The 22,415-nt window shown below is 46.7% G+C and overlaps 1 protein-coding gene across 3 annotated transcripts in view; it reads left to right on the top strand.

Moving 5' to 3' along the window:
* SULF1 (sulfatase 1) overlaps positions 1 to 22,415 on the top strand; it is a 142,951-nt gene that overhangs the window by 65,665 nt on the left and 54,871 nt on the right. For all 3 annotated transcript variants that reach the window (XM_080938578.1, XM_080938579.1, XM_080938580.1), the window contains exons 3-4: positions 11,589 to 11,661; positions 11,984 to 12,204. In XM_080938578.1, coding sequence (XP_080794704.1) covers positions 12,036 to 12,204 — 169 coding nt within the window. In that variant the 5' untranslated portion in view covers positions 11,589 to 11,661; positions 11,984 to 12,035. The remainder of the gene's footprint in view (positions 1 to 11,588; positions 11,662 to 11,983; positions 12,205 to 22,415) is intronic.

The raw sequence follows: 22,415 nt of genomic DNA, 5'->3' as shown, positions 1-22,415 counted from the left end.
AGGGTGGGGGCCGTGGGGGTGAGGAATGAAGGAGATACAAATGTGTGTTAGCTGGGGGTTCCGTGAGCAGAAGACAGAAGGCAGCCGTTCCCTTTGTGGCTGGGCACCGTCCTTGCCTCTGCCCACCTGGTACTAGAAGCTCCTCCGTGAGAAAATCCAGGCTTCAAATGATGTCTTCTGCACTGAGACTAATGGGTCCTGCATCTAACAAGCTGTAGAAGGCACTGCTGCCACAGGAGCTGGGATAGACAATGCAGCTTGTAGGCTTAAGCCATCGACCTTGGACCTCCCTCTGTATGTCTCCATCTTTGTGCTAGACTTCAATAGCGTGAGGAGAAATCAGCTCAGCGTGCTCCGTGGTTACGAACGGTGCTTTGCAGACCACCGTGAGTTGGTTTATTTAACTGGCTTCAGAGTGTGTTTTCTAAGCCCACTGTATTCATTCGCTAGCCTCTCCCAGTGGAGGTTCTGGGTGAGGGGAAGAGCCAAGGAGCGGTCGACGAGGCGACGGTACAGGATTAGAAAACTGAGCAGGAGCTGTGTGTTGAGTGGCTCGTTCCGATGATCCAGCATTCTCAAGGCTGAGGCAGGAAGGTGGCTGCAACCATACAGCCAACCTGGGCACCTTAGTGAGCTCCAGGTTAGCAGGATCTGCATTGTGAGCTGCTATCTAAATAAAGGGGGGGGGGGGAGAAAATGCCATTGGGAAACAAGTCACCTATTCTGTCTCTAAGCTCTAATAATACTCAACCCAAAGGCACTGGGGTATACAGCAGTCACCTAATAAATGTGACCAATTTCTACATCATTCTGGGCCACCGTCAGATTCCGTCAGTCCACCTACGTCAAGTACTTAGAAAACTTCTTCACATGCCGAGAGGGGACATGAAGAAGAGGTGTCAGACATGTTGAACTCTCTCTCCTCTCTCTCTCTCTCTCTCTCTCTCTCTCTCTCTCTCTCTCTCTCTCTCTCTCTCTCAATAGCATCTAAATACATATATACAGAGATATATATTTGCTGTGAAGATGAAACGTGCCAAAACGCTTGCCCTCTCAAAAAGAGTCTTCCAAAACAGCCCTGTTAGCTATGAGAACATCGGTCAGGTTACTTGCATGAAACCCTGTGATCCCCAACCTGCCTTAGCTAGTGTTTCAGTCTGAGAAACCCGGCCTCATGAGAAAGAGTAGGTTCGCTCTCGTCAACCCCCTACCCTCACCCTCACCCCCTACCCCCACCCCCACCCCCACCCCCACCCCCGCAGCTGTGTTGGCTATGCCACAGATGAACAGTGCCAGCATCGCTTTGGAAGGTTCTAGGTCCACTGTACAACCAGTCGAACTAAAGTGATTATCCAAACTTCCCGAGCGAGCTTCCCGAGTTACACACTTGACCTCGCGGCCCTTGTTTTACGGTGAAATAGTCGGCCTCTCAAACAGCTCCAAGTGTAGCGCCCATTGCTCTGAAACTACGAGCCAAGCATGGCGGGGTTATTTCTTCCAGGAAAGAAAGCTTCCTTCCCCACAGCCTAGGAGTGGGAGAAAAGTCAGTAGCTTAGTTGCCAGGAAGTGAAAAATTAAAGCCAGTCCTTGGATTATGAGTGTAGTCTGGATCTTCAGTTTTCCCCCTTGGCTCCCCTCGGTGAGAAAATGAGTCAATTAGCTACACTACTATGCGAATTCTGGGGGATTTCTGATTTGGATCCACAGAAAAATAAAGGCAGCAGTTTTCTTCCATGGTTTTGGACATTTTTGATTTACAGTAGCCTGGCCTTCCACCCAGAAACCTATCAAAGATGGATGGCCCTGGGTGCTTTTGTTCATAATTGTGACTAAATACAGTCAAGAAACAGAAGGGCCACAGGAAACACACAAACATCCTGCACTCCGTCAGAACTGTAAACACTGGTAAACACTTGGGCCCTGGAAAACTCCGTAGCCAGGCTAGGTGGCTAAGACTCTCCTTTGGCTACTATGACTATGAGCTTGTCAGATGCTTTTTGGCACATCTGCTTCTTGTGTTTCGGTGGTGGCCCAGCAGAACGGTGTGCTTGTGATTCGAACTTTACAAAGACTCTCTTCTCAGTGGCTCAAGCTCCTCACAATTCATAGCTATTAGGTTTCCAAGTTTTGCTCATTTTCCCCTTAGTGAGCTCTTTCACTTTCTTCTCACTTTTACGTTACAAATTTTATGTGGAGACCTGATCTGAACTTGCGGGAGCTTGGTTTCATGTTGTTCTCCTCAATTAACAGTCAAGGATCATTTACCTTCTGTGTGCAGCCAAGATATCATTGGTAGTTAGTTGCTGTGTGCTTTTAAAGCATGGACACTCAATCATTCCAAGCGCAATGTATGACAGTCTCTGATATCAGTATCACATCCGGTTCTAATAACACCCCCCTTTCATACCGAGTCGTAGTGAGAGGAGAGTGCTTGGAACTGCTTTGAAATACGCATTGTCTGCAATAGCCCCTGATGACCAGCTTTCATGAATGTCTGGTTTTATTTTTGGGGCACATAAGCTGTGTGTGTGTGTGTGTGTGTGTGTGTGTGTGTGTGTGTGTGTGGGTATGTGTGTGTGTGACAAGAATTGCTCTTGTGTGTGCTGAAAAGCGGAAGTTGGAAAACAAAGTATCGTCCTTAGTGAGAAACTAAATTCTAGGCCTGGAACACCACTGGGTGTGGGAAGCTGAGGAATCTGGATGAACGTTAAAGACTCCAGTACGGGAGGAGTCTTTGTATTAGCAAATCCTCGGGGGACAATAGACATGAGCAGAGATCATGGTCTGAGCCAGAAGCCCAGGAATGTTTGTCTTACGAACAAGTATCACCGTTAGGGGACTGTATGAATAATAATGTTTCCACTTCCTAAAATGTCCCCCGTCTTCTGTTCAGGCAGTAAACCAAGACATTCATGGGGTAAATTTCAAGTTTCTACAGGTCCTAGAGACAAGCAACATCCTGTGTACCTATAAATGTCAGAGAGCTGATGGCTGTAAACCCCTGCCCTGGTGGAGCTCCTCGGGCCTCATCTATTTCTGTTTGTGTGTTGAGATGGTGCTTTGAGGTAGCTCGATGAATTGGATTGGAGGAAAAGGCTGTAAGTCAGGCAGCTGTCGATAAGAATAGGCAGATGATTTGCATCCGTTCTGTGCTTTGTGGCGAAGATGAAGGACTTGATGTTCCTAGTGGCCGTCCACCCCTCATTGTGTCCACTGTGACGTGTCCCGTGACCTCAGGCCAGGCTCATGCTCATGATGCTTGTGAGTCATTTGGAGGTAACTACGCAGCCACAGAAGGGCAGGCATGAGCGTCTTGCAGTGACAGGACTTGGAGAGATCTATTGAACCGATGGGCTAAAAGATCTGAAAATGGTATTCCCTGATATAACTTGTTAAGTAGACTTTTCGAACTAGCTGTATACAACTAGCCTGAGTTTTAAGCATGCTTTAAAAATGTCTGGGAGCAAAACTGTTGACTTTAATATGGTCACTGGATTGTTTTTTAGATTTTCCTATAAATTATGTTTATAGATATCCTATAAATAGTAAGAGTTTTTTAAATAATTAATAAGTAAGAGAAATTAAAACTAATTTCCATGATCTGCCCTGGGCTAGGAGCTAGAGTCTTCTGAAGCCAGCAGGGGTGGGGAGTTGGGGGTTGGGAGGGCAGCCTAGATTCTTTCTGCCTCTTTTGAAATGTTAGCCAATCTTTAGGATCTCTGTCTTGGTGACCACCCAGTGTGACCTAAGTGAGCTTTTATTTCCACTTTGCTACTTTTTAGCCCCTTAGAGCAGCTATACCTACGAGGACCTGGATGTCACAGAAAGTAGGTCAAAGGAGTTCACTCAGCTGTGGCTTAATTTCTTATAGTGAGGTGAGATGTTTCTTCCTCCTGTGGAGTTTGACTGTGGGACAAGTGTATGGAGAAATGCTCTTGAAATAGAGATGCACCATCTTGTTCTTTTGAAAATAAGTGTTCCTTTCAACAAGTGTGTCATAAGAAACATAAAATAGCGGTCTGTGTTGTACTGAGGATTATGTGCGTTCTAGAATCGATCCAAAGTGCAAAGTGTCTAATAAAATAATTCCTCACATCTGAGCTGAGTGACGGTACATGTCCTCTCAGGGCTGAAACGAGGCTAGCCTGGGCTACATAGTGTGCTTCAAGGCAATCTCTACTGCGTAAAGAGGCTTTGTCTCAAAAGAAAGCCAAATCTTTAGAATCCTATATTGCTTGTCTGTGGGGCTGGGATTTTATCTCTGGACCCTAATGCATGCCCTCTGCGGCTGAGCTACAAGTCCTTAAAAAGCACGTTTTTAGTGTCAAAATTAGTCCATTGTTAACCATCAATAGTAGTTTTCTTTACTTGGTATCATGAACCTTATGTGTGAACGCATTCCTTCATTACTTAAGATGCTATGGGCTGGGTCTAAATAAATGTATACATAGATCTTCAGAATGCAAATGTCAGTGCACACACACAACCTACGCATGTGTGGAACAGACAGCGACACCCAGCAAAAGCTCCTTCACCAGCACCCCTGCAGTTGGGTGTGACCATACCGCTAGCTGCATAAAGCCAGTGAAATGTTTAAAATGTCCTGGGTGCCTTCCAGATTAAAGTGTGAAAGCTTGCTGCAAAATTCTCCAGTATTTTCCTTGCTTGCTGCTTTTTCCAGTTTGTGAAGCAATAAGAGAACACGGCTTAGGTAGCACACATCCACGGGCAGATCAGCAGAGAGGCTGCTGAGATGGCTTGGCGGTGCGTGCTGCCCTTTCTAGCACCCATCCTGGGCAGTTCACAATCTCCTGTCACTCCAGCTTCAAGAACTCGAACTTCTGCTTCCAGCCCTCACACACCAGCGTGCGAGTGCACACCCACACACCCACATGCTCAAATATTTTATATCAACAAATTGGCTGCATAAATATGCATAAAACAAAGACAACTTTAATAGATAAACTATATATTAATAGATAAACTATATATTTTTGAACCTAGCTAAGATACCCAAGCCTCTATTTCTATTTTCTTATCAAAATCATTTGTACACTGTAGCTGTTCTCAGACACAGCAGAAGAGGACATCAGATCTCATTACAGAAGGTTGAGAGCTACCATGTGGCTGCTGGGATTTGAACTCAGGACCTCTGGAAGAGCAGTCAGTGCTCTTAACTTCTGAGCCATCTCTCCACCCTCCTCCCTCTCTCTCTTTCTCTCTCTTAACTCCTTTTTGTTCTTTTGTTATTCTTCTCACATACCTTACATCCCAGCCACAGTTCCTTTTCCTGACAGACCTCCCAGTTCCCCATTGCCTCCCCTCTCCCTCAGATGACTCTGTCCAGAGATGAGCAGGGCTCTCCAGGATGTCAACAAACACAGCATAGCAAAGTTAAACACCTTCCTTTGTGTCAGGGCTGCCAAGACAACCCAGTAGGAGCAAAGGGGGTCCCAAGAGCAAGAGGAAGATTAGATGCGCCCCCTCCCACGTGAGGCACATTCTAGGATCTCTGCCACCTCTGGCTACATGATGTCAGCTCCTCAAGATACTTTGTACCACCTACTTCAGAAATTTTAAGTTATTTTTGGTTCTTTCCATTAGTATTTAGGTGTTTTTGCTTTCCAAATTCTTCATCCAAGATGGCTGGATAAACAGTGCTGATCCTGAATTTTTGCATTCTCTACGATGCCCGTAGTTAACTCTCTGATTTTTGCTTGTGTTCTTGTTTCTGTCCTTGTGTATCTTGGGCATTAGGTCCAGTTCTTTATGCAGCTAGGCAAGCATTCTTCTACCAAGCTATATCCGTAGGTCCTGTCAAAACTGTTTCTCTGATGATTTTAATTTTTGATATTATAAAATTAAACTTCGAAGTGTGTTATGCCGTAGTGTATGTGAGAGTATGTGTGTGTTTGTAAGAGTGTGTGTGTGTGTGTGTGTGTGTGAGTTTGAGTGTGTCTGTGTGTATGTGAGTGTGTGTGTATGTGTTGGATCAAACCTAGTGTCCTTAGCATTCTGTTCAAGTACTCTACCTCTTTCAAAAGTACATTTTTTTTGTTATGATCTCTCCTCAGTTCCTTTCTAATCTCTTACTCCATGGATAGGCAAAGAGCAAAATCTAAAAACGTATGTTGATTGATCTCACACATGCAACAGATTGCTGGGAAAACCGTATACAGTTTGACTAAAGTGAAAATTGGCACATGGGCCTCTTTCTCCCTCAGAACACTGCAGTGGTAGCCTGCACTGAATTATGCAAGTATTAGAAATTTTGCCACATATTATTTATCAACATCAAAAGTGTATTGTCTTTTCTTTTTATCATAGTAACTATTAATATCATTACCAATACAGTTGAAAGTAAGCTTCACATTTTAGGAAGCTGTAGAACTTTTGTAAGTTGGGCACCTTTTCTGAACTTGAGAGCTACAAGCTGTTTCCATCATCAGTGACAAATAATGTCTCTTTGGGTCCTTAAAATAATAGGTCCATTCCACATTTGAGAAAATGTGTGCAAATTACCCACAAAGCAATGATTGTGTTAAGTAAACAATTCTGCTCCATGGACAAATGAAAAGCTAGTCCAGCCTGGGGCTCAGAAACCCAAGTGTTTTTCCCTGGAACAGTAGATGTATAGGAACAGGGACTTCTGTGTGTGCAGACTTAGCCACAGAGTAGTAATAGGAAAATGTATGTGCTCAAGTTCAAAGGTTAATAAAATTAATTCCTTTACCGCTTCAAGCAAAGCTGTGTTTAAACTGGATACGGACACTCCCTCACTCATACCAAGGCAAATTCAGCTAGCTTTCCTGCCATTGTTCTTAGAGCCTAGGGAAAAATATCACCAAGGCAGAAAGAACAAAAAAAGTCTCAGAATTTTTATCAACATGATTCTGACCTCATAGACCTAGACAAATACTCAGGGTGCTCCCAGAAATTCAGACACCACAGAAAAAAATTGCTTTTGTGAGCATTAGCAAAGCTCTGTAAGCATTTTGGCTCCATTCCTCTTTAATTTAATTTCATGGTAATCCCGCTTTAATCTGGGAATCAAACTTGGGGGCCTAGTGCATTTGAGACAGATGCTCTACCACTGAACCTTTAAAGACCAGGGTAAACGCTCTACCCAGCCTCCTTAAGTCCTCAGCTCTAATTGTCCACACTAAGGGTTTTGGGATGCCAGAGCCCCTTAAACCTCCCAGGAAGATAGGATTGAGTTCAGTTTGAGGTTCTTTTGCACATACCTCACAGAACCAAACTCCCTTCCATTGGCTTAAACACCCCTTTTATTTTATACACGACTTCAAACAAAATGCCACATGCATAGTTTCGGTTGGTTGCCCTAAACAAATCCCTGTAAAGTCCAAACACCAAATGACGGCACCCGCATTTGGGGCTTTCGATCTTATGGTTCGGGGGAAAAGGCAGCTTGTATCTGGTCTTAATGTGACAGAACAGCAGCAGTATCCCTCAAAGACACTTGTCAGTGTGCGAGAGAGAGAGGCAAAGCCCCCTTTACACGGCTCGTCTTCAAGACAGATCCTTGTCATGCCCTGAAAAGCATCTAATTCATCACGCACAGAGTCCTGCCTCTGTTATCACGGCCTGCATTGTCTTTCCCTTTGTTTTTGTTTTTTTGTTTCCAATCTGGATTCTTTGTTTTTCCCTTCTCACTTTATTTCCTCTAGAGCTGGGAAACAGGGCGAGGATGACAGGCTCTAAAAGGTTGTCTTTGAATAAAGAACTGTGTGTAGTGTTGGCTTTGCTTGCTAAAAACTACTTCATACTGGGTGTGGTTTCGCATGTGCGGGCCAATGCTCCACTAGGAGCCTCTAACTGGACAGTAGACTTGGTATTCTTTAAAGATTTATTTTAAAGCTATGTGTGGGTGAAGGGGCATTCACGCACATGAACCTGTACAGATGCCTCCTAAGTCTAGAAGAGGCCACTGGATCCCCCGGGGCTGGAGTAAAAGGCAATTGGGAACTGTCTCACGTAAGTGCTGAACAGTAAGTCCTGGAAAAGTACCTGGCGCTCTTAACCGCTCAGCTGTCTTTCCAGCTTCCTCCCCCTTTTAAAAAATATTTTTGTATTTATTTTGTGTGTGTGTGTGGATACTGGGATATGAACTCAGGACCTCTGGGAGAGCAGTCAGTGCTCTTAAGCACTGAGCCATCTCTCCAGCCCCTAGCTCCTCCTTTTTATTTTAATATCATGATCCTTTGCTATTTCTCCAGCCCCCATTGTCTTTTTTGGGTGTGCTTTTGTGTTTCTGGACAGTGACATAAGACCCAAGACGAGTTAGTTACCTGTAGATGTGTTCCAAAGTTCTGTTTATCTGCTTAGGCATGGATTTCCTAAATTCATAGGATCCTGGGAGCAGGGCGGGCCCCGATGAAGAATGCAAAGGTACAGCTACACAGGAAGAGTAAGCGTCTAGTTCCACCTCACTGCAAGCTGGCCACTCTCTGCTAATGAGAACATTGCGAGCAGGGAGTGGCAACGCATACCTGTAAACCCTGCACCAGAAAGTCCAAGGCCAGCCTGGGCTGCACAGCAAGATCCAGTTTCAAGAATACACTAATAGCAACAGTAATTATAGGACTCAGAGGAAGGCCTGAGGGATACTGTTGTCCTGGGCGCAGCCATGTCAAGGACCCCAAAATCCAAAATCTTAGACCCTGAGGAGAATGGCAAAGCCACCACAGGGCGGCTCAGAGAAATGGCCAGCTTTGCTCAGAGCCTGAGTGTGGCTGTTGATGATGTGTGCAGAAAATGTCCCCCAGAGTATCCTTTCTTCACCCCTAGATATTTATGGCCTGAAGACAGGTCTCTGTCAGAGATGTTTACTACTGAGTTTAGCTAAGCCTCTCTACGTGACCAGCTGTGTACCATAAACCTTGCCTCCTTACTGATCCGCGTATGATAAACCCATATACTGAGCTTCTGCAGTTCTCCATCCGAGAGCCCAGACCACCCGCCCCAGCTTTCTGTTCATGTGCCTGCCTTCCTGTCTTTTCCTCCTTCTCTTGCCTCCCCAGCCAGCTCCATCCCTGCAGCTGGACTGGCTGTACCAACTACCACTGTCCACGGCGAATCTCAAAGACAGTTGCTGAGACTCCATTCTTCACACGGGCTAAATCCCAAGATCCAGTGACATAACTGACCCACGATGCACACGTGTCACACCATGTACTCCGCATGGATGTAAAAACTAGGACTGGACTTAAATACCGATTGAAGACAATACTTTCTTGTATTTACCTATGTGGAGTGTGGGGTGTGCACGGGCCACAGTGACCGTGTAGGTCAGTAGATAGCTTGTTCAAGTCACTTCCCTCGTTCCACCATGTGGGTTCCAGAAATCAACCTCAGATCAAGTGCCCACTGAGCTGTGTCTGAGTAGCTTTCATCTGAATCAAGGAAGCTTATGGGATAGGTAGCAGCTCCATTCCTTTACCCTCCCTGTTCTTATTACAAACATTGTTTCCAACGCAGTTTTTTCAAGGTGCTAATTGTCTGCAGGAAGAGGTAAGGCAAACAGGATAAGGAAAAGAATAGCTAAAGCCATATCACTGGGGTCCTGGAGGGTTATCAGCATCTTAATGGTCAAAGTCTTCCGCCCCTTGTGAGCTCACTTCCGGGCTGTTCCTACATCACCCCTGTTAGTGGAGTGTGGGTTACACTGTAGCCAAAGCAACAGGCTGTCCCTACATCACCCCTGTTAGTGGAGTGGGTTACACTGTAGCCAAAGCAACAGGTTGTTCCTACATCACCCCTGTTAGTGGAGTGTGGGTTACACTGTAGCCAAGGCAAGAAAGCAGAAGTCCAGCTCATTCTCTTTACACACCCTTGCAGCCTCTGGGAGGTAAGAAAAGTCACGGACTAGGACCAACCCGCAGACTTGAAGGTCTATATTGAACAGCTAAGCCTGACCCCACACAGTAAGTTCATGGGGAAAAAATTGCTCCTTCCGTCTAGTTTCAGTTGCAGTCCCTCTCTTCGTGCTCAGATGGGTTTCTCGTGATTTAAAGCAAGTGCAGCCACATCTGGCAGCCAGTGCAAAGTAATTGCAGGTTGGGGATCCTTAGCACGCACTTGCCGGGATAACCCTGAGTCAGGGGAGGGAAGCGAGGGATTCTGCTTCTCCTCCACCTCCAGACAGAGCACAGGAGCCATGGAGAACACCTCGCTGTCGGCTGCCCTGCAGACAATTAGCTACCTAGGAGGGACTCATTGGAGACATCAGGTTTTTATTCAAAACTCTTTTTTTTTTTTTTTTTTTTTTTGGTTGAGTGTTGAGACACACACACACAGAGAGAGGGAGGGAGGGGGGGGAGAGAGAGAGAGAGAGGGAGAGAGTAATTATAGGCTGCAGAGTGAGAGACATTGAAACTGTGTACAAAATAGTGTGTTTTTTTTTTTTTTTAAATAATAGGGCACAAGTGTGCATATGCTTGCAGTAAGCAAGCCGCAGTGGATGATGGGATGGGCACATTCTTTCTTCTTTGGCTGCCTCTTGTCCATCTCTAGACTTTAGAGCGTGCAGAAGACGCCTTCTCCTGCTCTGTGATGCTTGCACCTGAGCGCTCCTGCCCATTCATCCCGTGCCCGTTTATTGTTGCGCATCAAAATACAGACCCTCAGGTGTGGGGTGGAGTGGCTGATGAAGTGGACCACTATCTAATTAGTTTCATGAAAAGCTTTTGTGGGAAAACAGAGGAGGGAGAAATAGAAGAGCCCCTGGGTGTCTTTCAGAAGCCTGAGAGAGGAGCTTTCTGCAGATGAGTGTTCCCAAGTGGAAGGACGTTTCCCCAACCCTTTCAGAATTCTCCTCTCGTGCAGCTTAGAAAGGGTTTCTGCTGTTCTTTCCTCTGGATTTCATGTATTTATTTCTGCTGTGGAAGAGCGGCCACTCGCCTCAGAACCAATCAGGCATTCTGCGGCCCAGTTAGATCCAAAGCAGCAAAGCCAGCGCCTGGGCTGTCCTGACAACAGTCTGTCTGGCAACTGATGGCAAGAGGGGACTCTGTCATCCAAGGTGCCAATGGGAGAGCCAAGGACCAAACAGGGTCAAGCTTGCTGTCAAGAAGCGCTTTTCCCCTGGCAATTGATAGAAGCTGTTAGTAGCGTCTCCGGGGCTTGGAAAAGGTGGTCCAGCCTCTTACTTGTTAAGAAGTCTTTGTCAGCAGAGATGACTGTCCTGGTTAGTGATGCAGATGGCAGGACACACCTTTGCATTTTATTCTTCTTGGTAGATAGTAAGAGATGCTGTCAATCATGGCTCCCCTAGCTTAGCATGACCGCAGCAGACACTCGGTGCAGGTGTGCCTTCCCAGTGGCGGGCTCCTCTCATCCATTAGTCTCACTGGAGATTTTTAAAGATGTCCTGGCCGCTGTTTGTGCAGCCACTGAGGAAGTGGAGATGCCATCTGAGTCACTGATCAGGAGTTCTGTGTGTTATCCACGCTGACTTTTGCAGAAGAGAAGGAAAGAATATCCACGTTTCAAGACTTCACTTTAGATCAGAAGCCTGTGTTGAGCCCCTTAACTGATGCTGCCTTTGTATTTTTTCCTTTCCTCTCTAGGACTCCGTCTGCAGATGTTCTGAAAACCTCTGAGTCTGGAAATTGATTATTCACCCAGGACACCTAATTCAAGGTATTAACTCTCGTCAGAAAGCTTTTACGTTTGGGCTTCGGTGCTGCAAATCATACTTTGGCAATTTGTGGAAACGGGAGGCTGGATGGAGAATAAGGGACAAAGTGATTTTGCAAAGCAATCAGGTACTTAAAAGTCTCCATGGTGGCGAGGGTGTGCTACCTGTGACTCACACAGCCCTGTCTGGCCACCTGCCTGTCACCTGGCTTCTTCACAGGCCTTTTGCTACAACTGTGTTTGTGTATAGATTTCATTCTCACTCCGCTTTTCCCTTTTTCTCTTGACACCCCCCCCCCCCATTCCCTATGGCCCCAACTCCCAGAACTCAGCCGACCAAGGTGTTTTGACGAATTTGCGACTTCGGACAAAGTACGATGAAGTATCCCTGCTGGGCTCTGCTGCTGGCTGCGCTGGGCACAGAACTGGGAAGCTTGTGTTCCACGGTGCGCTCCCAGAGGTTCAGAGGAAGGGCGCAGCAGGAACGTAAAAACATCAGGCCCAATATTATCCTTGTGCTCACCGACGACCAGGATGTGGAGCTGGGTAAGGATCCGACCTTTTGACTTGCCAGTCTTCTTCCAGATGCTTTCCAGAGCCTCGCCTGGATCAGTCCTGTAAAGGACTGGCATTTGCTAGTTGCTGTTGCTGCTAACAATCATCTGGTCTACACACTGAACTCGTTTTAATATTGTGTCTCTGGTATTAAGTGCATTCTGCTATGGTATTAAAGAACAATTTCAAAGAGTTTGTTTTAAAGGGAACCAGGAGAGGAAGATGGGAAGCCTGGGATAGGCCTGGGGAAGGACAGAGGTCAAGGGCGTGATTTTGTACTTTATAAACTCTGAACCCAGGGAGCGGTGGCTTGCTCCTGTAATCTCATAACTTGGAAAGTAGAGATCAGAGATTCAGCAGTTTAAGGCCAGCCTCAACTAACTGCACAGTGACTTAGAGCCAGTAGAGATCAGAGATTCAGCAGTTTAAGGCCAGCCTCAACTAACTGCACAGTGACTTAGAGCCAGTAGAGATCAGAGATTCAGCAGTTTAAGGCCAGCCTCAACTAACTGCACAGTGACTTAGAGCCAGTCCAAGACACACACAGCCCTGAATCAAAAAGAAAAGAAATAAGTGGAAAGAGCATGATAAAGTTGTAAAATAGGTAAATAAAGTCAGAGTTCCTGAGAACGTGACTCTCTTTGAATATATATATATATATATAAAGATTGAGTCACAGAATGTTCAGTTTACTGATAGAGTGATTTACTCATTCAGAACTTGCTGAAGTAACTATGGAAATGTAACTGGGCTCAAGTTTTCATTCATTCATTCATTCATTCATTCATTCATTCATCCATTCATTTATTTAAGACAGAGTCTCAGGGTGTAGCCCTGGCTGTCATGGGACTCCCTACTTAGACCAAGTTGGCCTCGAACTCAGAGAGGTCTGCCCACCCCTCCCTTCTGAGTGTCAGTACTAAAGATAGGCACCACGATGCTCGGACCTAATATATGTAGTCGGAATGTGAGTGTTCCACGTGTTTGTGGTAAGTCGCCATTCCTGGGTTTGTGCTTTTGGAACTGTGTCTCCTGAGTGTATTCAAGAGCACACAGATGAAGCGTTCCAAGATTTAGTGGTTTCACCTTACCTCTAACCTCTTGCTGTCTTTAAGTGCCTAGCCCTGGGCCCTCATTTGTAACCTATAGCCAAGATCTCCCTAGGTACCCTAAGGCAGACACAAAGTTCATCCTGCAGTCTCCCCAACTCCACTGCTGTACCCCCATTCTTTGCTCCGGGGCACTGATCAAATGAGCCTACCTATGCTGCTTAATTTGACCATAGGGAGGATTTGGGGTGGGGGGCTCCCAAAGTGTGGTCTTGAAGGATCAGACCATGGAATCACAACTAAGTTAGTTCTTGAGGTCCAGCTGGGAGCTAATGTACTAAAGGCTGAGGGACGGGAGGTGGGGGAGTCATTGTTGAGTGCTTTCTCACTTCATGTTTAAAAGAATGGAAAGGTATACTGACTTTCAGGGTCTTGGCTAACATGAGAGGCCACGCACGAATGGTTTTAGGATGAATGCGCCTGGCTGTTCGCTCCTACTCAATACCTATTCATGCATCTCCAGGACATGAAAATGTAGGGCTCGTGTCTGACTTCATCTTCCCTGACACCTATCACACCCTCACAGAGCTGACACCTCTAGCCCATCCTTGTTTCTGCAGCAAGTTTCTCCGTCCCATTCTCCATCCCAATGCTACAGTTGCCGTTGAACAGTTGTATCAGGTCACCCTTGTGTTAAAACCCCGAGTGACAGTCACCCTTTCTCCTGTAGCATGAACCCCCAGGGAAGTCAGCTGAGGCCTCCCCAGTGGATCTCAGAGATTCTGCCATTTCCTAAAACCTCACCCCGTGCACCTAGAAGCAGCTTTTGCTTAAGGCGTGTGCTGGATCCACTAACTGCTCCCGTCACAAGCCTGGCTGAGCCTTATCGTCTCTACCTGGAGAAACCATGGCTGTTCAGGAGCAGCTCAGGTGCCCCAAGCTCGAGTTTGGTGCTCCATGTGAAACCTTCGTCTGATGCTGTTGCTTTGCACGCTTTCCCCCGTGCCTGCACTATGGCTCGGCCCGGCAAATGTCTCCAGGTCTGTTCCTCTCACACACCCCAGAGGTCAGGGCTGTTTATTCTACAATGTCAGACTGTAGGAGGTGTTCAGTAAACTTGGGCTAGGTACACATCAGTTCTGAAATAACCAACCCAATTCCCCGAAAGAGACATAGGGCTTCGTCATGCCCTTCCTCTTCGAAGCTGAGGTGCTGGCTTTAAAATAAATGAAGGGATTACTGGTTATACTCATTTTTTTAAATAGAACTCAAGTTTCCTGCCTAGTCCCACAATGAGTTCACTTAGCAATACTTGCAGGGTGGTTACTAAGTACTGCATTCTCTGTAGAATGACAGAGTGGTGAGCCTTCTTAGTCAGGCCTAGGCCTGCCTACCTGTCCTGACCTCCTCCTTTCTGCAGATTTCTAGCCGGGTGACATGCTAAGCATTAGCATTGATTTTTTTCCAAATAATCCTCTGATGCCGTAGCTCCCACTACCCTGAGTTTTTGCACAGAGAAAAAAAAAGAGAGGTTTAGCGAAGTCAGGGGTTGGTAGATAAAACCAGGACCAGTCTCTGGTCCAGATCAACACAGCTACAGCCGAGCCACACTCTCTCCCATCAGTTGATCCAACATCAAATTTCCACTAAGATCTTCTGAAAGTCAACCTGTCCGGGTTCTGGGAGACAAACTCAGAAGCAGAAGACGGGCCAGGCCTCCCCCTCCAGCTGTGCCACCCGGCGATTAGGAAGCACAGAAAAGCATGGCTCAGAAGTGGAGGGCAGACCTTGTCAGCAGAGAAGCCGTGCCTCTGGTGGTTCTGGCTTGGTCCTGTGTAACACGCACATAGTTCTTGCGGAGCCTCCCTATTGGGGCATTGATGGTTCTTTGATTTTGCTACCGAAATCAGTTTGGTGTGTGTGCACATGCACATTGTTGCACAACCAATTTTCAGAACACTTTTCACAAGCCAAACAGAAACCTTCTACCACTGAATAGTTCCCTGCTTGGGTATCATCCATCCTCGTCGCCATGGCAACCACCATTATACTTTGTGCCTCAAAACTGTACTTCTCTAGGTGTCTTGTGAATCAGAGTTGGAATTTTGTGACTGACTCAAACTCATACAGTGTAGCATCCTCAGGTCCAGCATACTGCAGAGTGTGTGAGAACTTCCTTTTCTAGGCTGTGTTATACTCCACCCAGTATACCACGTGGATCACACATTTGTAAACCCCGAGGCTTACTGGTGGGAACTTGAGTTGTTTCCTTCTTTTAGTGCAAGTGAATAATACCGCAGTGACCGTGTGTGTGCAAGGATCTTCGAGAGTTTCTTTTTGATTCTTTTGCAAAGGAGAATATTAATCCCAGAGAGATCAATGGCTGGGTTATTAATTTTTAAATATTCTATATTATCTTTAATGTATAATTATATCATATTTTGATTTCATCGTTAGTATGGTAGGAAATAACACCTTCCATAGCCACTGTTTTTATATTTCTTACAGCTATGTGTAAGTGTGAAAATTCACCCACATCCTTACCTGGACACAATCATTTCTCTGTCTGCTTTTGTGTTTGCTGTTTGTCCATTGTGTGAGATGCTGTCTCACTGTGATGGCGATGAACTGGGGTTTGTTTTGGTTTTACTTCTACATGTAAAAGAAGAACTGCCCTAGTGCACCATCGCTTTGGCTATTTTTTTTTCCTGGAAGGCTACAGGCAGTTGGCCGCTGAGCCTCCAGAAGAGCTGCTACACACTTAGAAAAATGAGTTAAAAATTATGAAGTTTTCAATAGACTATTTGTCTTATTTGAAAAGAATGGGACCGTCCTGAGCCTGTCTTCAAAGACAAAGACTGAGCAGGGCTTTCATTACGTTTTGAAAGCGGGAAGGAGAGGCAGCCATTCACTTTGTCCTCAACTGTGAGGGCAAATAAATAAACGAGTCCTTTGTAAAGGGGGGGGAAGACACATGAGGAATTAATTAAGGAAAGTGCTAGAACCTCGCTTGTGGTTCCAGAGAGCACTGGTCTACACTGCTGTGGATAAATCATGTCATCCCACCCACAGAGACAGGACAGACACCAATCAGCACCCCAAGAGGAAAGAACGACCTGTGGGGAGCACCTCCTGACTCGGCATCTGCTTCCTCCAGAATTTAAGAAACCCCGACTTTATGTCTAACAGGGCAGGTCCTGTGGTTAAGATAAGGACTAAAAGACATTTATAGAAACGGCAAACCATGTGCTGTCTGACAGCCTGTGGCAGCGCTTTCTGAGTGTCCTGCCTCTGTCCTCTCTCGTCCTTTTGCCCTGACCGACCGACACACCCCCACCACATCATTCCTTTTTCCAAGAGGACACGCTCATGTGTGAAGAGGAAACCATCAGTGTGAAGTCCAGGACAATGGCTACTTCTGGGGAGACTTGTGAGACTCCAAGAGCATCCATAGCATCTATGTTTTAGTGTGACTAAAGTGCACCAGTGGGGTGTGTGTGTGTGTGTGTGTGTGTGTGTGTGTGTGTGTGTGTGTGACATTTTGAAATACCTGAGAGCCCCTTTACTTTATTCAACCTGAATTAACAAACAGTCCCTTGGTCCCATTTTGAGGAGACCACTGTGGTCCAGTCCACACACATCTCACCTGGCTTTGCTCACACTGATCCACACACATCTCAGCCTGGCTTTGCTCACACTGATCCACACACATCTCAGCCTGGCTTTGCTCACACTGATCCACACACATCTCAGCCTGGCTTTGCTCACACTGATCCACACACATCTCAGCCTGGCTTTGCTCACACTGATCCACACACATCTCAGCCTGGCTTTGCTCACACTGATCCACACACATCTCAGCCTGGCTTTGCTCACACTGATCCACACACATCTCAGCCTGGCTTTGCTCACACTGATCCACACACATCTCAGCCTGGCTTTGCTCACACTGATCCACACACATCTCAGCCTGGCTTTGCTCACACTGATCCACACACATCTCAGCCTGGCTTTGCTCACACTGATCCACACACATCTCAGCCTGGCTTTGCTCACACTGATCCACACACATCTCAGCCTGGCTTTGCTCACACTCTTAGGACTTGAGGCGACCCTGCCCTACTGGTTGCTACTTTCGCTTAGATCACAGATGGAATAAAGCTGTATGTGGAGATTCTCAGCTGTTCTAAGCAGAGAGCTGTGGGGTTAGTCTGTGGGGATGCGTTATTTGTCCATTGCATTAAAAGAAATAGCCAAGCCAGGCATGGCGGGTGCCACATGACTTTAACCCCATCATTCAGGAGGGAAAGTGGATCTCTGTGAACTCAACACTTGTCTACCCTACATAAGTCCCAGGCTAGCCTGGGCTACATAGTCAGGTGTGAAGTACGGACTTTATTTAAAACCAAGACTTTAAAATACTGGTTGTTTCTTTCCCTTACTTTTCTTTTTCTATTTTTTTTTATTCTCTTTTTTTTTTTTAATTCTGGAGGAAGCAGATGCTAAGTCAGAGCATATTTCCTGCAGGTCTTTTTCTCTTTAATTCTGAAGAGTGAGGATTTCACTTCTGAGATAGTCACAGGCTAGCTCCCGAGAGGCCCTTCGGCCTCCCCCTCAGCTGTCACTCCCTTTGGCCTCCCAATGCCTGTCCCAAGAGCCTGCCACTCTCAACATGCCCACGTTGCCTGCATTGTGCAGTCAGAGAGCTCTGCAGACCCACATCTCCAGTGAGTGTGAAATCTAAAAAGAGAAAGGCCAGGTGAGCTCCTCACACCTGCTCTACACGTGAACTTTCGTCTTTGTCGCCCTGCAGGCCTGCCTCACATTCCTAATGGAATCAGTGTCTAATGGCCTTTTGCTCTTCTTCACTGGGGGAAGGGGACAGGGGGCTTTAGTGACCTGGAAACATTCCAGACAGATTTATTATCTTTCTTCTTTCCCTCCTTCCCAGCGTGTTTAATCCATTTAGGTCTTAGCTGAAAATATCTTGGTTTGCTTCCCCCACGCCCACCCCCACCACCCACTGAATAGTTCCGGCAGAAAAATATCCACCTCATAATTCTTCTTGCGTTTTTTAGATTCAAATATTCACTATACCCATACACTCATGTTTAATATGGGAATGATTATTTTTGAGTGTCCCATTCCTTGCCACAGAGGTAATAAAGGTTAGCGTGAGAAATCCTGCTGCACTAGAGACTACATATATATTTAGTATGAACCTTCCCTAATCAAAAAACTATGGCACTGGCAAGTACGTGCTTGGGTTGAGGTGAGCAGAGGCGGCTGCTGTCTGCAGGACACTGGATCCGGCCTCCGCACCCTGCCCCAGCTGCTGTGCCTCCTGCCTCTGCACCACGCTCTTATCCCTCTGGAAGCATAGGACGGAATAAGCTGTTCCTTCTGTGAGTGCCCTCTCAGCAACAGGAAAGTAATTCATATAGCACTCCAACAAATACCAGTGGTGGAGACTCAAATCCCACATATAAAATGGAATATCCTGCTATTTACTTTAGATTACTCACAGTCCCCAGCACCATGCAAATATTTTGTTAATACTTGTTATGCTGTATATAGTTGGGGGGATGATGGAGAACAAAGTCTTCATGTGTTCGGGGACACTTCTTTTTTTGGGGGGGGTCTACTGAATTTTTTGGAACCTTTTAGTATCATTGAGTGCTTTCAATCTGCAATTGGTTTGAAAACCCCAATGGGGAACCCACAGATAGGGAGTGCCAGCTGTGCAGTCATAGCAACAGCTTCCCTGCATCCAGGGAGCCCATCACAGCAGCAAGACATTTGCTTCTTGACAGCCCTGGGAATGAGTGAGGAGCTCTCCTCTGTACAGAGGAGAGAGACAAACCCAGAGAGGTTAAGTGAGTTGCTCGGACCAATCTGTGGCAACATCTGGATGTTGTCGAGGGGCTCAGGCAGATCTGTGGCAACATCTGGATGCTGTTTGTCTGTTTTTTGAGGTAAGAGTCTTGTTACGTAACTCACGGCCCTCATAACCTCTGCCTCTGGAGCACTGAGATGAGTGGCGAGTACTCCTAGCTGTGTTACTGGGTGTGATGGGCTTCCGTAAAACTTGTCTGACAATCAGTGGGGCAATCTGCAGAGGTGGATAACAATCTAACAATGTGTGGTTGGTCACTAATCTATGCACGGCTAAAAAAGCAAGAGGAAAACGCTTGGTGCTTCCCTCCAGGACCGTGCTAGCTGAGAGAAGCGGCTCAAATCGCTATCATCTCCATATTCCCAGAATCCACCCTGTTAGAGGCAGCCATTGCTGCGCACATGCCTGTCAGCTATGGAGAACCAATCGCCGAGGCTCCCCCCACCCCCAAACCTCTGCTGCCATGGTACTGACGGAGATGTAGCACACAGGTGCTGGGCTCGGCTGCCTTCGCCCCAAGGCCAGATGAAGCCGAAGATGAGAACGCAGGTCGGACTCTGTTCGAATTTCAAGGTCTTGAAAGAATCCATGCCATAGCCAATACTCCGGCCAGCTGGAAATTTAGGAGCGTGGCTTCAGGGGCTGAGGGCTGGAGACTGCGTAGCCCGAGGTGTGTGGCCTAACCCTGTGCAGCTCAGCAGGATCTGGAACATCACAGACAGCCACCGCACAAATGGCTCCTGTGATCAAATGGGCACGAGGTGCCTAGAAGAAAGCCGGTCAGGGTTCCGGTCCATTTTCAGTCCTTCTCAGAGCCTTGGCGCTGAAATGGGCTAACTCTTAGGTCACCGTAAGGAGGATGCGCACCCAAATCTCTTCCGGCACCAAGTAGCCTCAGCATACGGGAACTCTTAGATGCCAGTTCTCAGCCCCAGCCCGGATCTGCTAGCCAATTACTGGAGGGATTGCTTAGGATGACAACTCAGCTCAGATAGCTAACACCGAGGCAGTGGAGCTGAGAGACAAATCCCGGCTGAGCGATTCCTGCAACTATGAACTAGACTGACGAAAATTTAACCGCAGCCTTTACATTATTTTGACATTCAATCCAACTCTCCTCCCCGCTCCACATTTGTGGTCCAAATGGTCTGTAAGCAGGAGGTGGTCACTGGGAATGTAGGACCTCGGGTGATGACCTCCAGCTGCGGTCTGGTTTTTGTTTTTTGGATTTTTTTTTTTAATTTAACAAAGGCTTATAAAGAAAACTTCGAGAGCTGGTTCTTTGAAGTAGACTATTAGGCAGCGTTCGCTGGTGTTCGTACCTGAGAATAAGGACCACGCAACGCCTAAAAGGGAGAGAAAGGCTGGGGCACATCTCTGGTCTTTCAACCATCTCATCTCTATTCATAAATTCATGGTCAGACATTTCCCGTCTATGATCACCCAACGCAAACGTAAAAGGCAACCCCTCGGCCATGGATTTCTCTTTGATCTTTTGTGAGGCAGCATTCTTTTCGGTGACCTCTGCATCATCAGTGAAGCCAGTCCCGTTCCAGATTCCTTCTTAGAGCTGGAAGTCGGAGGCATTAGTCAACTCACAGCCCTCTCCCATGAATTACAGCCTCCCCGACTCCTCCTCTGGACCTGTGAGTGTCCGGCCTGGCAAGATGGAGTCAGCAGCCCCGTGGCTGTGGTCTTCAATGCGCCCACCTTTGCTGTTGGCAGCGGCACTTCTCAAAGCTTTGCTCTTCGCATTCCTCGCACCCGCCCAGAACTAAGACCCTGCGCTGCCTTCGTTGAGTGGCTTCGATCAGATCCCAGGATGTCTGCCTAGGTCCCGAACCGTTCTCACTGCTTCTCCTGCCACACTTCTTCAAGAAGATCCTCCCTGTTCCTTTCCATAACGTTTGCAGAACTCGCTCTTCCCATCCCCAGAGCCTCAGCTACGTTGTCTTCCCTGCGCTCCCAACAACACACTGCTCCGCCCACCTGACGGTCCTTCCTCTTTTCATGGCCTGCCATCATCTCGGACTTTCTGTGAAGCATGCACTCAGGGATTACCGGAGAGAGCCGTGGCTTCTAAAATGTTGAGCCCTTGGGGGCTGGAGAGGTGCCTCAGCAGTTAGAGCACTGACTGCTCTCCCAGAGGTCCTGAGTTCAATTCCCAGCAACCACACGGTGGCTCACAACCATCTGTAATGGGATCTGATGCCCTCTTCTGGTGTGTCTGAAGACAGCTACAGTGCACGCGTATAAATAAAATAAATTTTTAAAAATATAAAAAGTGCACTGTGTTATGTACTGACTATGCTGAGGTGTCTGATCTCCAGGAGATAACCAGAGAGGAGCCGTCAGAAGCACCCTGCACACAAAAGCATATGTGAGTCATAATGAGGCACAATCAGAAGCTCCGCTACTACTGTCCTGTGCACAGTGTGAATAGAAAACACTTGGTGAAGGACTCTGTTCATGTGCCTCTGTTCCGTTCCATTTTCCTTCCTTGCAGGGTAAACCAAAGATGTTTCTTCTTTCTTTGAAAGAGCGCAGCCTGTAAGAAATCTGAGGCTCCCAGATTCAGATGCAACAGGCTTGGCTGTAGCACAGTGCAGTGTGTTTCTTGACAAGTCCCAAAACGACTACAGCATTTGGCCGGTGCCTTCTTTCTGCAGGAGGTGGACATGTTTCCTCGGCAGTCGGCCAAGTGGGGCAGATTATTTTCCTCTTTAGAAATCCCATCTTACCATTTCTCCTCACCCTTAAAGTGAACTATTTTACACTCATGCACATACTTCTGCATGATTCCAGTGTCTGGAGCCTTTGAAGGTCATAAGAGATTGAGCAAGAAGACAACCTAACCTTGAAAATGTCAGGTAAACTGTCCAAGGCATAACACACTATTGTGTCTAATCCAGATACAAACATTGGTTAGCTTGCTAGAGAATACCGAGTTACCTCAAAGATGTCTCTCTTTCCCTCTCTCCCTCCCCACGATCCTCTGTCTCTGGTTATGGATATCTTGGAGGATCTTTTGCTTTATAGGTTACTTTTTCCCCCTGCATTAGGATTAAAATAAAAATGCCATATCTGCTAAACTCTGGTATTATCCAGTTTTCCCTGTGCTTGGCCAGGGTCCTGGTACTCTGTACCAGACTGTTGTTCTCTCGTGATCTTCAAAGGCTCCTGACACTGGAATCTTCCTCATATCTAAAAGTCTGGCTTTAATTACATGATTAGCCTGCATGCTTTTTCCTTGGTGG

The sequence above is a fragment of the Micromys minutus genome (genome assembly GCF_963924665.1).
Source record: "Micromys minutus genome assembly, chromosome: 26".
Taxonomy (NCBI): domain Eukaryota; kingdom Metazoa; phylum Chordata; class Mammalia; order Rodentia; family Muridae; genus Micromys; species Micromys minutus.
The sequence above is the reverse complement of the archived record's forward strand: the minus strand, read 5'-3'. Positions and strand labels throughout refer to the sequence as shown.